Below are 16,483 nucleotides of genomic sequence, written 5' to 3'. Positions count from 1 at the left end.
ACCCCATTCCGCTCCGCCTCGCCGCCCATTGCGCCGGCAGCATTCTCTGGTCCCCGTAACGGCGGTCCTTCAGGGTCGCCAGTGCAGCCCCCACAACCACCCCCGAGTTTCTACGGAGTCACGGCACCGTCGCCGTATCAACGGCATCGCTCCTCCTCCTCCTCATCGGCGCATTCCGCGACGACGACCAACACGCCACCACTCGGCCCCCGCACAACCGCTGTGCCGCTCATCACACCGCGCTACCAAAAAAAGAGCCGCACGGCGCGTCACATGAGCGTGACGGATAGCTTCCCAACGCAGCAGACGCCGTCGGGCGCTCTGCAGCAGGAGGCGACGGAGCGCATGACGATCCAGAACGGGCCGATGCAGTACGACCAAGAGATGCACTTTCACACATATGACGTGTACCGTCATGGCAAGCGGCAGATCCACACCCGCAGCGTGGGCTACAGCAGCGATGGCGACTTGGTAATGATGCGGGAGGACTACTCGGAACCAAGCGACGTGGACAACGGCTTCGTGCTCAAGCGGACAGAGATATCGGACCCGGCTGTGCTGGACCCGCGCGCGAGGCGGCCTTTGACGGACAAGGAGCTGCACAGCAAAAAGAAGATCCATCTGAACCGCCCGCGGTACAAAAAGTACCCGGGCATTCGCGCTCCAAAGAACCGCAAGGTGCGGAACCGTCTGCTGAACGACTTCTTCGCACACGAGCTGGCGCGGGAGGTCCTCGTCAAGGCGCAGAAGTGGCGTGCGCTGAACCCCGACGAGCCAGAAACATCGGTAGGACCGTCGTTCGCCGACCTGCCAAAGGCGGTCATGCACGCGTTTGATCTCGAAGGAGAGGAGCAGCTGCTGGAGTTCGAGCGACTGCGCGTCCACCCCGACATGCTGGGGCCGCAGCTGCGCAACGTCCGGGCACCGCCGGACCCCGACTCACCAGAGGGTCGCTTCCAGGGTCTCAACACGCGGCTGCGTGGCGAGTTGCAGCACGCTTTGAACAGCGAGTTCCTCACGCAGCAGATCGAAGATCTCGAGGTGCACTTTTCAGCGTTTATCAAGGATGGCTCCAAGTCGCCTGAATCGCTGGTCTTCCACTTTCGCGATGGCTACGGTCGGCTCATCTGCCACGGGGTCGCCGCCTATTACCAGCTTGTGTCCGAGTCCCGTACAGTGATGGACGGGAGCGGGACAAAGTTGACGTACGTCTCTCTTCCCAAAACGCGCCGTCAAGGCGTTCGCGCCGTCAACCCGCCGCACGTGCCGCTTATGCTTGTGCTGAAGCGCAACCGCCGCAACCTGCCCGCGAAGCACAGTCTTTCTGCCCAGACGACACCGCAGATTGCGCCGACGCCGGACATGGTTGCATCGCCGCCTGCGCTGGGTCTGGAGGGTGATAGCACCAGCAAGGAGGCGGGGGTAGACGACGCGGAGGTGATGTCACCTCTTGACCTCAACGCTCCGGCCATGCCAAACGTGAGGGCCCAACCGACCAGCCACAGCGGCCTTGTCGGTAGGGGCAAGGCGACAAATGGGCACGCGACCGGCGCTCAACGGATAGACAGCGGCGGGAAGAACCCGACCGTATTTCGCACGGTGCATCTAAAGCTTCCGACCGCCGACCCACTTCCGTTCTACATTCCCATGTTGCGCTTGACGCTCTCGGTGGAACAACAGGAGGATGCCGTGGAGCAGCTGGAGGCGGCGAGCGCTGGTGTCTCGCCGGACTTGGGGCCGTTCACGCCCCCCTTGACAGCGACCCAGCGAAAGAAGCTCCGAAAGGCGGAGAGGGTGCGCTCCGCCGATGCTTCACAGGACGACTACTCGACCCGTCGATGAGTCGCCTCTGCAGCCAGCATCTTTGCCGCCTCGTGAGCGCCTTTTAGGGGAGGGAAAGGGCGAAGAGTGAAGAAGCACACGTTGTGGTGGACACGTGTGCCGCATAGGTAGCCGATGAAGCGAGCCGGGGTATCCATGAGGTATGGGTGACATTTGTGATGGGTGAGAGTGTTAAGCCATTTTTCTTCTCTTCTGTGGCGTGCTTTGCAAGCTGTCGTTGCTGTGTGCGGGCGAGCCGCACGCGGCTTTCAGCGTTGGGCTCCGATGCGTGGACTGCTCCTCGCGTGCCTCCTTCGTGGGTGCGCTGCTAATCTGCGAAGGCGATAATCAAGGTTCCTTTGCTTCTGTTTGCGCTTGTTACTCTTCCCTGCATCTTCGGTTTCTCTGAAGGTGCGGGTACCTTTTTTTAAAAGGAGGAGGAGAGGGATGCCGAGGGGAATTGCAACAAACACACTACCCCATGTTGTTGTTGCTAGTCTCCCTGCTTCCTTGAGCCGCGCCCCATCTCCCCGTCCTCTCTGTTCTTCGTGTTTTTCGTTGTTGGGGGTGGTCTCTTCATCTGTGTTTGACCTCCCGTACGCCGACATTGCTGTTTGCACGCGCCTCTGTCTCCGTGTGTGTGTGTGTGTGTGTGTGTGTGTCGTGTGTTCGCGTTCTCGTTGCTCTTTGTGAGGTCCTCATCGCACCTAGACTGAGCATCGGCTCCTCTTCTTTTTCTCGCTCTCGCTCTCTCCCTCTTCAACGGCGTCGCTGCTTTGCTTATTCTTTTGTTGCGGTTGCTGCTCTCTGTCTGTCGTGTGGCGTTGAGTTGGCGATGACATCTGGTCACTTGCGGGTTGTCCTGGTATTGTTTTCTGCTTGCCTTCTTTTGGTGTTGCCCTCTGCGCCGCAGCTTGGGGGCACACGCAACGAGGAAAAAACGAAAGCAAGCACTGCCCTCTGTGTGTGTGTTCAATGACACGGGGCGTGGCATATCGATGCCGCCTGTTCCCACCCTTTCAAATGAAAAAAAAAGAAAAGATAAAGTGTCAGCTTCGATCATCCCTGTTTGCTGCACAGTGCCGTCTCTCTGCTTGAGAACACTGCGCGCGTGACCTCTCGCGCTCCCGTTCACGCATTAAGGCGTCGTGCCTCGATGGCCCTGAGGTGAGAGCCTAAAGGCAGGGAAAGCCTTACCCTCCTCCCGTTAGTGTGTGTGTGCGAAGATTAAGCTGGACTGCTGCTCCGTATACTCAGCATCGTCGCCAGCTGTTCTCTTCTCGCTTCTTCTTCCTTTTGTTCTTGAACACCTCTGCCCTACTCTGCTCTAACACGCTCCGTCCCTTTTCCTCTCTTCCTTTTTCTTTAACGATGCCCACTGCTCGTCGAACGCTGGAGCGCACGACGCCCTTCCCGAATGAGCGAACGCTGCCAAGGCGCTCTCCCCTCCCTCGTTGTCGAGGACTCTCCAAACAAAACCCGCTTTATTATGGAGGGCATCTTGGCTGACTGTCGCACAGTAGAAAGGCAACAAGGAGGGAAATCGAGAGGCAGGCAGGCAAAGTTAGGAGGGCCTACGTAGCGCTAGCGCCTGTCTCGTCAACAACAGCAGGCGTCGTCGTGTCGCTGCGGCACCACTCGGGCCTTTCACGCAGGCGTGCGCGCATACATACCATTACACAGGGACGCGCACAGTAGATAAGCGCACAATCAAAAACAGAAAATATGTCGAGGGTGCGCGACCGCGCTTATCTTTCCGGCGCGAAGCAGTGGCTTCTGCCCTCGCCAGTTGGTAACAGCAGAAGCTGTGTTGCCCTCCTCCTCTCTTTCGCACGGCACACGGGGTGGTGTGTTCACAGGCACGGGTCAATGTCACGGTGGTGCTCTTCCAGCAGTTTGTGTCTGCCTCTCTGTATTTTTTGGAGGGAGCAATGCTCATTGTGCTCTACCGATGCCTCCTCTATCCCTCTTCTTTCTCGGTTGCCCATGCAGAAGGGGACAAGCGCGAGTGCGCGTGGCCAGCCGCTTCCCTTTCCTACTCTTTCTCTCCCCACCCTCCCCACCCCGCACAGTGCGCCTCAACAAGACAGGCACGCATATGCGCACACAACAGCAATCACGTTGGTTCACAAGACTGTTTCTCTTTCACTGTATTAGCGCAGGGCTCTTTGTCAGGTTTTCAGCTCTTTTGATGCCTTCTCTTCCCCGACCCGACCTGCCCTTCACCTCTTCCGAATTCTTCGCCTCCTCCACAGTCCTTCGCAGTTCTGCCTTATCCATCTTCTCTCTCACATCTCACCGTCAGCTATCGCGCTTGATTCGCTCGAGTTTTTGTGTGTGCGTGTGCGCGTGTGTGTGTGTGTGTTTGGGTGACGCCGGCCCGCCCCCCCTTTCTTTTGTGCTTGTGTGTATCTTTCGTCTCCCCCACCCCCCCCCTCTCTACAGACACACACACACACACACATCGCTTCGTTATCATTCCCATCGGAGGCTCATTTTGGTCTGTTGTTCCCCACCCTTCTTTTCCGCCGCCGCCGCCGCCGGCCTCCCCGCTCCCTCTCCCGTCTCTGTCGTGCTTTGACGGACGCACAGGAGTACGCATAGGCAGACAACCATCACAACGCCGCTTCTGTCCAAACCACCCTACCCCACACCCTCACACTCCCCCACCGCTCTCCCTCGCTCCTCTCACGCTTTCTTGCCCACTGTAGTTGTATAGCTGCTCATAATCCGTTCCTCCCTCACTTCCTTTGTGCCGTGGTGGTTCCAAGGGCTTTTGTGTTGTGGGTGCTGCTATGTTGTATTGCACTGGGACGTTTCTGCCAGTCCTTCTGCACGTCTTCCCGACCACCTCGCGCGCTGGCGTCTAGTTACTTTGTTTGGCGTGCCTGTCGCTTGCCGTGTCGTGCTCTGTGTAACGGTGCCTCTGTGGCCGAGACGACAGGGAGGGAGGGGCGAAACAAGAATCAAATGCCGAACAGGCCGCTGGAGACGCAACTGAAATCGTCGGCCCTCTAACTTCTTCGCCTCAGACATGCGGGTCTTGTACGGCACCCCGTTGCCGCCTGGCCTTGTCGCTCCCACGAGAGGCGAGCTGCGTCTTCGCATAGATCAGCTCATTCTGGACGATGAAGTCATCAACCACAGCCCCTTAGTGCAACTCTTTGAGGCCCCCGACTCTGCTAGTGCCGTCGCTGCAACGGACGTAGGCGGGGCAGAGACCGCCACCGCATCTTTTTCGCGCAGCCCAAACCACTTTGTGGTGCCAGTCGACTACTGCTCTGTGGGCCCCATCTTTTGGGGCGAAACTCGTCCCTCCGCACAAGGGCAGCCAGCCACGCCACAACTTCGGCGCGGCCCGGTCACGATGGTGTACCCGATCAAGATGGCGGCAACACAGTTCGGGGCCTATCTCGAGCGCATGACAGAGTCGCCGCAGCAGGGAGTACAGCTCGATGTGTTTGTGCCGTCGAGCTACAGCGGTCGGCCTCCTGTCACGGTGGGAAGGTGCAGGATTACCCTTGACACACTCCAGCCGGGCCACCCCGTGAAGGGGTGGTTTCCAGTAATGCACCGGCGAGCCCGCCTCTCCGCCGCAGAAGCGGACCTGAGCAAGTATGTGGAACTAGCCGTCGGCAAGGTTAAGCTCACAGTCACCGTGGAGTACTACCCAAGCTCGCGACAGCCATCAGCTGAGCCGACTGCGGCCACCAAGCATAAGCGCCACGAGGGCAAAGATGGCGGTCACGTACCACTTCCGCGAGCCAAGACACGCCGCTCTCACCGGCATCCAGGGCGCACAGGGGAGGATGCAGCGCACCCACCTACGGAGACTTCCTCGACGTCCACAGAGACTGCCGCAGCCGAATCGCCTGTCTCCTCCTTACTCAGCCCAGCCGCCAGAGAAACGGCGCGTCGGCGCGGGCGTCATAGTGGGCATGTAGGCCACCACGGCACGGCCCTGCTGCGGGATAAGTCAGCCGTCACGCACCAGCTGCTTCAACAAGGACTGCGGTTGCGAGCGCAGATGGAGGCAGCAGCTCGCGGTCTGAGCCTCGACAACTTCGATTCTTCAACCGACATGACGGTCAATAGGCACCGAGGAGTCGGCCACGGCCATGTGAGTTTCGAAGATGTAGGAACCGGTGTGCTTGCCGACGACGCCGATGAGGATATCAGCGATGGAAGCGGCGTCGTCTACACGTCAGCGGACAGTGACGAGGAGAAGTTTGCCTTGCAGATGCAAAAGGATGCCGAAGCCCGCGATCGGCGGGGCATTCAGCAGCAGCAGCAGTCAACAGTACCAAGCAGTTCTCCTGCCGCACCGGCTGCAGTGGGGCAGCATCTCGTCCGCAGTTCAGCTGTTGGAGCGGCGTCTGAGACCGCCGTGGAGGTGTTGCCCATCGCGAACGACGGTAGTGTCCACGGCACACGAGCTGCAGTGGAGCTGTGCTTCTCCAACTTCTCCTTTGCCCAGACCTCCCTTACGGCGGACTTGCACAAGATTCGCATCAACGTCCGCCTGAGTAGCGATATCACAACGTTGGAGCCTTCATCCGGCCCTCTCTCGTCCTTTGTGCACCCGGTGCCGGTGCAGCAGCCATTCATTTGCCTGCTTTTCGACGTGTGCAGTTTTTTCGAAGACCACAGTAAACTCGTCGTCGAGGCCTACAAGGTGATGAGCGAGCTGGAACTGGATAACGAGAACGATGGTTGGGACGTCCAGGGACCGCGTCACGTGGCAAAAGAGGAGCTGCTAGGGCTCTCGGTGATTGGGCTTTACCGCCAATCGCGTGCTGTCGTCTTTCGCGACCCTGTTGCCGACACATCCAACGTCTTCGCACAGCTTGATGTACGTGTGCGGCCCCACGGTGTGAACCACAGCACCGCCACCAGCACCGTGCTGGATGCTCCTGCTCAGCAGCAACAGCATCAACACCAAGCATCGTGGAATGTAGTCCGAGGTACGATAAACAGCTCCCTCCGCACGCCGGCGAGCGACGCTGTCCCGCCCAGCAGTATCGCTGCATGCGCCTCAGACACGCGGCCGGCAAAGGAGAACGCTGTCAGCGTGTCGAAGCACAAGTCTTCTACTGAGCGTGGCCACGTGCAGGACGCGTCAGCGGGAGAGGAAGCAAGCTCAATCGCCGGCATTTACCCCCCGCACGTCTCGCATTCTCCAGTGGGCAACTCGTCATCCAGCACCACGAGAGAGCTCAGGCGCCTGCGCGTCGTAGTGTACAGTGCTGCGGAGCTGCCGCGTGTGGCGGTGGCGCAAGGTCGTGGCCACGGCGCTGTTACCGGTAGCGGGGTTGGCCACTTCCCCATCATCTCCGCGCGGCCACGGTCCATACCGGAGGCAGGCGTGGAGGGTGTGACAAGCTACGCCGAGCCGAACTCCTTCGTCACCATCGAGGAGGTGTACCGCGTCGCAGAGACGTGGTGTACGAAATCAAAGACGGCAGCGCCCACCTCACGTGGCGCCAGTGCACCATCGTCAAGCAGACAGTCGATTCACAACTGGTATGTTGACGAGGCGCGCGGCGGCTTTTACGACCGCAGCGCTGTCGCGAAGGAGAGCAGCAACCCGAGCTACAACTACGAAGTGACTCTGCAACTACCGGAAATGACTGTGCCCACGGGTAACGGCACCGCAGCGGCCGCAGTGACCCACGGTCTCGCCGATGTGCTGGACGAGCTACAGCTGGCCGTGTGGCACTCCGACCTCTCCCGCCAAACCTTCGCGGCGAGTGGAACTATCGTCACGAACGGTGGTGCCGGCAGTGGGCATAGCAGGTCGCGCGGGACAGGCGTCCGTCAACAAGAGGAGCACTTCTGGGAGTGCGCGGCATACATGGGCACGTGCCGGGTGGACCTCCGTCCGCTGCGCTACCTCAAGACGCTCGATGGCTACTACCGTGTCGTTTGTGAGCGGACACCTGGAAGCGCGGTAGGGCCGACGTCGACGGATGTGGAGTCAAACACGATTGGCTATGTCCGCCTGAGTGTATCGCTGCAGTGAAGAAGAAACGGAGCGCCGGGCAAGTACTTGGGAGCGAAAACGAAGGGCGAAGGGTACGTGCCGAGGCTGCGACTTGTGCTCTCTGCTCTCCCCTCTTACATTCATCTCGGCGGCACGGTAGAGGGTGGGAGGGGGGAAGGGCATACCAGGGATGAGCTGTGAAGCGTTGCTCCCGCTAAAGTCATGCTTGGCCGCCGCCTCCTTCGTTTGGGGAGGTGTAATCAGCATTTATTTTAGTTTCTTTCTACTGAGGATGGAGGCCTTTTGTGAAATGGAAACCCGGTTCTTTCTGTCTGCTGTGGTCGCCTTGGCTCTTCTGGAACGGGAGGTGCACACGCCGCACGGCGGTGTCGTCACAACGCCTCCGCAGCTCTCCCCTACCCGCTGGTGCACAGATGGTGCAACACAGATGCACAGCAGGTCACGTGCCGCCGCGATGCGCTATCGCGATCATGCACGCACAGATGCGCACGGGCAAGGGGCGGCGGCGCCCTTGCGTGCCGCGACAGCACCGAGCCTGCAGCAGTGGTGTCCACGCCTCACCTGCGGCGAGAAAGAGAAGCACGTGTGTGGTCGCCCTTGCTGAGGGGTCGCTCTCCCACCCTCATGGCACCTGGCACGGGTCCCGCAACCGTGGAGGACGGCACAGTGCGACGGACGTGAGCACGTGCGCTGGCGCTGCGGTGGCCCGTCTCGTGCGCCTCGCATTTCAGCGTGTCGGTGGCCACTCTGACTTGGTGCACACCGACGGGGAGGTCGAAACCGCATAAACAGCCACGCCAGAGAGGCGCCGACGCCAGCTGCACGGATGGCGGTCCCGGTCACCCGTCTCCCACGCCACGCCGGCATCCCCCGAAACCGCGCCAGACGATGCGGCGCGCTGACACAAGAGGCTCTTCGCGGCAGCCGTCCCACACCACAACAGCACGGCTGCTGAGCTTGCAAGACGACAGGGGAGACCCCGCTCGGCCAGAGCCTCCGCACCCGCCCAGCGAAGCACACCCCGTCGCACGCAACGACCTTGCAGGCAGTCACCTCGGCACGCACGTCTCGCACGCGCTGCACGAGCTGCCCCCGTCGGGAGCTTGGCGCTGCCCACACCACACCCTCTGTGCCCCCACAGAACGGCAGGCTGTGAGCTCCCCGTGCGCGCATGCGACACGCGTGTCGGCGGGGCCCCTCCGCCCCACACGCACAGCAGCGGCCGGCCCGTCGCGGCAACATGCGGGCAAGCCGTCCAGGCACGCAGCCCCCACTCCACAACAGCGCGAGCGCCGCCATGCACAGCTGGCATGCCACATCGCATCCGCGCATCGCATGCAGAGGGGCGAGGCGCAACAGTGACCGACGGGCGAGGCGCGAAGAGAGCCCACAGTGCATGTGCGCAAAACATGCCGTATCCGCTCCAGCCGACCAAATGGGGGCTCGTGAGGCGCAGATGCCGGAAGCATCACCAGAGCAGCCTGCACTACATCATCCAGTCACGCGGAGTTCACTGTGGGGGGTGGGTGGCGAGGCGCCACGCCGTACGTGACGGGATGCAGCGGCCTTCAGGAGACCGAGGGAGAGAAGCACGGCATACAGGCAGACGCTGCGAGGTCTCACAGGGCCCGGTGGGTGTGGCGCCGATGCGGCGGCAGGACGGCTCGTCCTCGACGACGTGGACGTAGCTGGAGTGCCACATAGATGAGCTGTAGTGTATTATTATTATTTTTTTTTGTAGCTTGTTGCCTGGCAGCGTGACACATGGAGAAGCAAAAGAAAAAAAGGGCTCATGGCTGTAGGTAGCCTGGTTTCGATGAGTGGCACCGGAAGAAATCTGCGAATGAATTACGGTGGATTTCTTGCCGGTGTGCCGGCACGCTTTCGACCTGCGTCGTCCCTGCTTGCGCTTTTGTTTTCTTGTCGTGTGCTTTGTTCCCGCGTCGTGGCCATCTTTGTACCCGTCTGCCTTTCCGCCTCCGGTGTGGGTCCGCAGAAGCGTGTGTGCCCCGTGCGTGTCTCGTGCTGTCGGTGTTGTTCGATGATCGCGCTGTTAGGCCGAGCTCTCTCTTCGATGGTGCTGGTTTTCCTCGCTCGCTCCGTGGGCGCCTTTGCCCACCACCATCTCTGATGGTCGAGCAGGGGCTGTACGTGTGCCACACCGCCCACCCTTCCCACGTTCTCTCTTCTCACGCTGCAATCCATACTCCTCTAGCGCATCGCATGTCACACTCTACGAGAGCCAGCAAAGAGAATAAAATGGCACGTCCTGAAGGACGCATGAGGAAAGGATACAGGAGAGATGAACCTGCTCATATGGCTGGCCAGCAACGAGGAGATGAGACGATGCTGCGACGTCGAGTCTTGTGTATTGGAGGGCCACGTGCTTTCTCTGGTTCTGTTCTTTCTCGTTAGGTTTGTGTTCATCAGGGGTCTGGTGAAATGCGCTTCTCTTCAACGAGTGATGCGCCATTTTCCTTCACGCCAAGGTCACAAAGCAAGGCAGCTGATGCACGGACTTGTGCTTGCCTCCTCCGACGCACGTGCACGCGCTGCAGGCGAAGCTGACATATAAGACGCTAATTCCGCGCACCAGCGTATCAGTCCTCACCTCTCTCTGCATTTTCCCTCTACCTCAAGGCAACTCTTTTTTTTGTTGCTGGCGCTCTCATACCTCCCGCCTGTCACCCCAACCTCCGTTGCCTTTCCTTTCCGATTCTCTTGTGTGCTGAACCAAGCCTTGGTTTCCAAACGTGTGGCGCTGACGCAGTCGAGCTGATAAAGGGAAGCTGAAAATCTAGGGAGAACGCAGGAGCTGATGCTGGCGCATGTACAACATCAGCCCCGTCCCCACCACCACCACTTCTGGTTATCCGCTTAGTCTCCGTTTTAATGTGTTGAAGATCCGATTTGTGTGCTTGCTTTTGTGTCGGTGGGTCTGTTCGGAATACACTGGAGGCGCCTACACCACATCTCTCTTTTTTGATGTGCCCACAACACTCGCATCCCATAGCTTCAAATCTTCTATTCCATCGATGCGTCCTTCTTTTTGTCGTATCACGCCCCCCCCCCTCCCGCATCCTCCTCTTGCGCGCGCGCTCTCTCTTGTCCCTCCTTGTCCTCACTCCACATTCTTATGGATATCGCCGATTCGCTCTCTCACTCGCTCGCTCGTCCTCCTTTTGTGTGTCTTCCCTGATTGAGCCACTCGCTCTCCCTCTGTATTGAAAGAAAAGGAAAAAGAGAACGGCAACGAAGCAAAGGGTCCACCTCACTCCCCCCCCCCACACACACACACCACTACCACCACTACCCTACCCACTCTCTCAGCAAGAGTCACGTCTGCGAAGATACATTCGCCCGCCTCCAAGGAAGCGGCCGTGACGCAGCCGCAGTCTCTTGCGACGCCCCATCTTTGTATGCCGTCAAGCCGTACAGCGCTCGCTGTAGCACAGGGCGATGAACTCCGAGCTCGTGGACATGACACCGCAGGTGCCCACCACATTGTGCGAGAAGGTGGAGCACTACCTTCGCGACCGCACACGGTACCTTCATGTGCAGAATGAAATCCCGCAAGAGGTGACGAATGAGCTTGCCATGGTGAACAACTACTACGTGTCCGTTGCCAACCCGCAGGACATGCGTTTCACAAACCCAGGTGAAACAACTGTCGACTACGTCTGCCGAATAGTGTACAACTTTTTCCTTAGTCTGTACGTGCAGGCGGCGCTGCTCGTGCCCACCTTGTTATTTCTTCTTTTCATAGCGGTTCGCACACACCACTCGCCGATGTTTCTACTCGTCTACAGTACCGTGATCGACATTGAGGTGCTCTCGATGTGGGCCTACGAACGGGGCGCGCGCTTCGCCGCGAGGTTCTGGTGGGAACTCGCGTGGCTGATCGTGGGGCTTATCGTGACGAGCATCCACGCGCTTTCCCCGGCAAACGTCTTGTGTGTGCTGCTGCTCGTAGTGCATTGGATGTTCATGGCACGCATCACCGTCATTCAGGTCTCCCGGGCACTGCGTGTGTTTTGCGCCTCCGAACGTCGCTGCTACATTGCCGAGGGCGTTGTCCTAGACATGGCATACATAACCCGCAACGTGATTGCGATGGGGTGGCCGGCGAGAGGAACGGAGGCTTTGTACCGAAATCCGTGGAATGAGGTGGTGCACTTTCTCCGCCGCAAGTACGCGCGCCTCTCCTCGCACGTCATCACGCTCTGCTCGGAACGCTGCACCGCGCCGTTCCCGCGCCAGTCTACCTACCCTGTGGATGACCACAACCCAGCGGAGGTGCCTCTCATGATTTCCTTTTGCTGCGAAGTTGCTGACTACGTCATGGCCGACCCGTACAGGCGGGCTGTCGCGGTGCACTGTAAGGGTGGTAAAGGACGCACTGGCACGATGATCTGCGCGTACCTCATGTACTGTGGCCAATGCCGCAGCGCCGACGCTGCCATGCGCCACTTCAGTCTTCTACGCAGCCGCATCGGCGCGCAGAAGCTGCAAGGCGTGCAGACCCCCTCACAGGAGCGCTACGTTCGCTACTTTGAGCGCCTCATCAACGAACAGCCTGGAATGATAATCCCGTCTCACCCGCGTCGCGTTCGCCGACTCGTGCTGCACAACATCCCGCCGCTTTGGGTGCGGCGCGGAGTGGAGCACTTGTGGATGACCGTCATCGTGAAGCCGTGTACCGAGAGGCGCGTCGTATACCTCACCAACCGCACCGTCACCTTCAACGCCGCAGTTCCGGACTCGCGCACGTATAACTGGCGCACCCAAATCAAAGACCTTTTCCACAATGACGAGGAGGTGGTATACCAGGAGGCCAACGAGATGGACGCGACGGAGAGCGGATGCACTGGATACCTGCCAGACGCGCGGTCTTTTCGCGTTATGGGAGCAGCCGGGGCTACGCTGGAGCTGGCCTTCCCGGATGAGATCCCGGCCGTGGATGGCGACGTCTGCTTCAAGTTCTTCTACTACAAGAACAACCCGAACCCACTGCGGCCGCCCGTGCAGTTCTGGATTCACACCGGATTGGAGACACACTCGACGATTCGGCTCGAGCGCCGAGATTTGGATGGGGCGTTCAAGGATACGAGAGGTGACCGCTACCCCGCCGAGTTTGCGGTGGAGTTGGTGCTCGAGGATGCGCCAGGGGGGTACACGGCACGCGAATGATGGCGCCGCTGGTGATGAACCACTGCGCCCACCAATGTAGGCGTGCGTTGGTCTGCGCCGCAACGCATGCGCCTCTCCCTTGGGCCGCCCCCTGACCTCCGCTTGAAGCGTAGGTCGCAGCTGGTGCACAGGTCTTCGGTGCGACTTTCCTAGGTCCTTCACTCCTCCTCTCTCGTTTGTATGAGTAGGTGGCTCGCTCACAGGCTTACATAGCTGTGTGTCACGTCTCCGTGAGATCTTCGTGTCGAAACTGAGAGGAGATGTGCTTGGTATCTCTGCTCGTCCACCTTCTGTGCGCTGATGCGGTTGCACGCTTGTGTTTGAGGCGGGTAGAGCGAGAGGAGAAAGGGATGCGCTGAAAGCAGCAGCGCCGGCGCGGTGTATCCTCACGAAAAAGGAACGAGGAAAGGTCAAGAAAGCTGGTGAAGGACGTGGAGCTTGGCGCACCCACCCTTTTCCGGAACCGCCTCCCACCGGGGTCCCTCGTACCGCGCTCATCAGCCTTGACGTTTTTTTTTTCTCTATGAGGCCTACCGGTGCAAGCTCCTCGCCCCGAGCAAAAGGCGCGCAACTCTACGGTGCCTCTCGCTCGCCTGCGTACGCGACCCTAGCAGTGCCCCTGCCTAGGCCTTTGCTTGTCCTTCGCTGAACTCAAACGATGATGGACAAGCATGCTCCCCTCCCCTCTCCTCCTGTCATTGTTTCGCGTCACTCCCGCCATTTGGCAACACATGCACTTCACGCTCGCCCCCGCCCCTCCTCCTGTCCCTTCGGCTGCCTGGTCGGGCCTGCCAGCGCGTGCACTCCTGTAAAGCGCTACCGCACCCTTCCTCCCCCCTTCTCCCATTTCAGCGCTCCACAGCTCACTCTCCTACACCCGCTCGACTGTCCACCCTAATCACTCCACATCGACTTACCTTTGTGTCTGCGCATACCATTACATCCGCGTCTCTCGCTACCGCCAGCTGCAATGCCCGTCTTGGAAACAGGTGAGCAGAGCGTGAAGTCAGCCTACCACTGCGCGACCCTGCTCGACAACTGGGATGAGGACCGCCGTCAGTTCGGTCAGCCGGTCCCCGCCACCAGCGGCACTGGCGATTTTGACCCAAGCACAACCTACAACGCATCGTACAAGTCACTGACAGCCGCACAAACCGCGGAGGCGAAGCCGCCCGGCTGCTTTGCCGCCGAAGCGCCACGCATGCTTCTCTTCCACCACGGCGACATTGGCAACATCGAGACCTACTGCTACGCAACGTCTGAGCTGGCGCTCCCGGACCGGAAAAGGCAAGTCTACACCAACGACGAAGTGCTCGACATGCCCGGCGTCTCGACGCGTCGTAACAAGACGGCGGCGCTGCAGCGGTCTACGATGGGCTTTACCGTCAGCTGCAGCGGGCACGGTGGCACCTTAACGAACGGCTTCTGCGCCGATGAGGTTTCCGCAGCGGTGCAGCGAGAGGTAGCCTACCTCCAGTCCATGGCCAGTACTATGCTCTCCACCCGGTACTCCACAGGTGACGCGCAGACCTCCACAAGTGACTCTGGCGGCGAGAGGGCCGCGGCAAATAGCGGAAGCAAATACGCGCCACCGCGGCTGCTGCCAATGGGCCGCGTTGCGGAGCGAGAGCGGTTGCTCACCACCAAAAACGTCTCTATCGACGCCACTGGGGTGTACGTGTTTGACAACTTAGAGGCCTACCCGCTGACAAGCAGCCAGTGCGTCGGCAAGATGACCAAGTCGTGCGACAACCCAATGCACAAGACGTGCCTTCGCGTCCACTACATGGAGGATGACTACTAGCCGCAGGGAAAAGCGCCAGGGCTGTCGCGGTGCACACAGCGCGACTTCTGGCTGTTTTTTGTTTCGTCTGTGACGTGTCTCCGTGGAGCTTCACCCTTCGGCGCGCGGACCGTGCCCCCTCCTCGCGGGGTTCCGCAGAAGCCTCTCCCCGGGCTTGCATGCCCTCTACCTCTCGTTGTTGTTGGTCTGCATCGCCGCCTTTGGAGTGTGCGCCCGCTGTTGTGGCGTTTTTCCAGCAATCTCTTTTTTGTCTGTGTTTATTTGATGTACACTACCTCACTGGGCCACATTGGGCCTATGTGAGTCGTGCCCCCCCCCCTCATGTGGTGTTTCCTTCAAGACTACTCTGTGCCGGTGCCCGTGCTACCGCGAATGAAAGCGGAGAGCAGAAATTCGGAATGCCGCGTATGTGCGGCTTCTGCTCTCCATTAGAACCGCCTTCATCTTCGCTTTCTTGATATGCGTATGCCAAGATCTTTCTCCGCCGCTTGGGCAATACGAAGTGAAAGAGTCGACCGTGAAGGTGCAGGATAACCGCTACTGCCTACCAGTGCCGCATGGTGGCACGTTTGTGGCTGCGAGACTGATGTGCACGTCCTGCTCGACGGCGGAAACTATGGAACACGCTGCTGCAGCTGCCGCTTCTCGTTCTGCTCTCAAGCTGGAATCGTACACATGCCGCCGTGCTCAAACAGGTCGCTTGACGTGAAAAATGCAACTTAATCATGCTCATCGTTGGCATTCTTCCGCCTCCGTTCACGAATCTTCAAATTCTCTTTTCCCACCACCACTACCACACACAAGCAGACATTCTCTCTCTCGTCGCCGACATCTTTACACTTGTCAAGCTCTTCTTGTCATTTGTGCCATTCACATCGAGAAGGCTTTCTCACCTCACTGAACGCCCCTCTCGCTCCGTTTCGTCTCGGTATCACGTGATTCGGTACCCATTTCGGCATCGTCTACATATCCGGTGTTCTGACTTTTTTTTGTTTTTGCTCCCGCCTCTGTCACCGGCTACTCTTTTCCCTTCCCATTTGTACGCTCGCCCTTCGGTGGACGCGGCTGCACATCCCTCCACTAGCACGATACCCGCGTCGATTCCTACATTTTACTCGATTTGTTTTTCTTTTCCTTTGACTGCCACGGCGCCTGTAGTGTCTCTGCCGTTTTCTGCCTTCTGTTCTTGTTCTAGGGGTCTGCAAGACTGGTGTTATCCTCTCTTTCTCGCTGTTTTCCTCTTTGTTCCTTTATCCGTAAAAACCTCCTACCTAGAGAGGTGCGCTCGCCGCCATTCCCGGCCTTCCTGCGAACTTCCACCTCCGACGCTCCTGCCCATTCTGTGCTTCCGCTGTCGGCAGCATGGCCCCTACCATTTGCGTCTGCGTCGATGATGACCTCTGCGGTGCGGTGTGTGATGTTCTGAAGCAGCTCGAGGGCAGGATCTCCGCAATCGTGTGCGGCACCGATGTCAGCTGCTTTGCTTCTGTGAAGGCAGACAACGATGGCATTTTCATGGTTGTTTCGGGGAGCTGCGCCCACGCTGTCATCAAGGATCTTTGCGACGACTATGACAAGGAGGAGCGTCGCGTGAAGCTCATCTACAGCCTATCTGCCGGCGTCGACGCGTACAAGCTCTCGGAGCTGAAGCAGGAGCTCTCCGG

At 59.4% G+C, this 16,483-nt stretch overlaps 5 protein-coding genes across 5 annotated transcripts; all 5 read left to right on the top strand.

Annotated features, from left to right (window-relative positions):
• Positions 1 to 273: 273 nt before the first annotated feature.
• Positions 274 to 1,842, top strand: LDBPK_341550 (hypothetical protein, conserved; the record flags this gene model as incomplete). Its single annotated transcript, XM_003864269.1, has 1 exon — positions 274 to 1,842. One exon carries the CDS (start codon positions 274 to 276, stop codon positions 1,840 to 1,842), a length of 1,569 nt encoding a protein of 522 aa, XP_003864317.1.
• Positions 1,843 to 4,855: 3,013 nt separating this feature from the next.
• LDBPK_341540 (hypothetical protein, conserved) lies at positions 4,856 to 7,843 on the top strand (the record flags this gene model as incomplete). Its single annotated transcript, XM_003864268.1, has 1 exon — positions 4,856 to 7,843. One exon carries the CDS (start codon positions 4,856 to 4,858, stop codon positions 7,841 to 7,843), a length of 2,988 nt encoding a protein of 995 aa, XP_003864316.1.
• A 3,441-nt stretch (positions 7,844 to 11,284) lies between these two features.
• Positions 11,285 to 13,015, top strand: LDBPK_341530 (tyrosine phosphatase isoform, putative; the record flags this gene model as incomplete). The annotated part of the gene is made up of 1 exon (XM_003864267.1): positions 11,285 to 13,015. One exon carries the CDS (start codon positions 11,285 to 11,287, stop codon positions 13,013 to 13,015), a length of 1,731 nt encoding a protein of 576 aa, XP_003864315.1.
• A 970-nt stretch (positions 13,016 to 13,985) lies between these two features.
• Positions 13,986 to 14,819, top strand: LDBPK_341520 (hypothetical protein, conserved; the record flags this gene model as incomplete). The annotated part of the gene is made up of 1 exon (XM_003864266.1): positions 13,986 to 14,819. One exon carries the CDS (start codon positions 13,986 to 13,988, stop codon positions 14,817 to 14,819), a length of 834 nt encoding a protein of 277 aa, XP_003864314.1.
• A 1,362-nt stretch (positions 14,820 to 16,181) lies between these two features.
• LDBPK_341510 (d-isomer specific 2-hydroxyacid dehydrogenase-protein) lies at positions 16,182 to 16,481 on the top strand (the record flags this gene model as incomplete). The annotated part of the gene is made up of 1 exon (XM_003864265.1): positions 16,182 to 16,481. A coding segment is annotated over one exon (300 nt), but the record flags the coding sequence as incomplete, so codon positions are not given.
• Between the last annotated feature and the right edge of the window lie 2 nt (positions 16,482 to 16,483).

This window comes from Leishmania donovani, chromosome 34, assembly GCF_000227135.1.
Source record: "Leishmania donovani BPK282A1 complete genome, chromosome 34".
Classification (NCBI taxonomy): domain Eukaryota; phylum Euglenozoa; class Kinetoplastea; order Trypanosomatida; family Trypanosomatidae; genus Leishmania; species Leishmania donovani.
The sequence above is the reverse complement of the archived record's forward strand: the minus strand, read 5'-3'. Positions and strand labels throughout refer to the sequence as shown.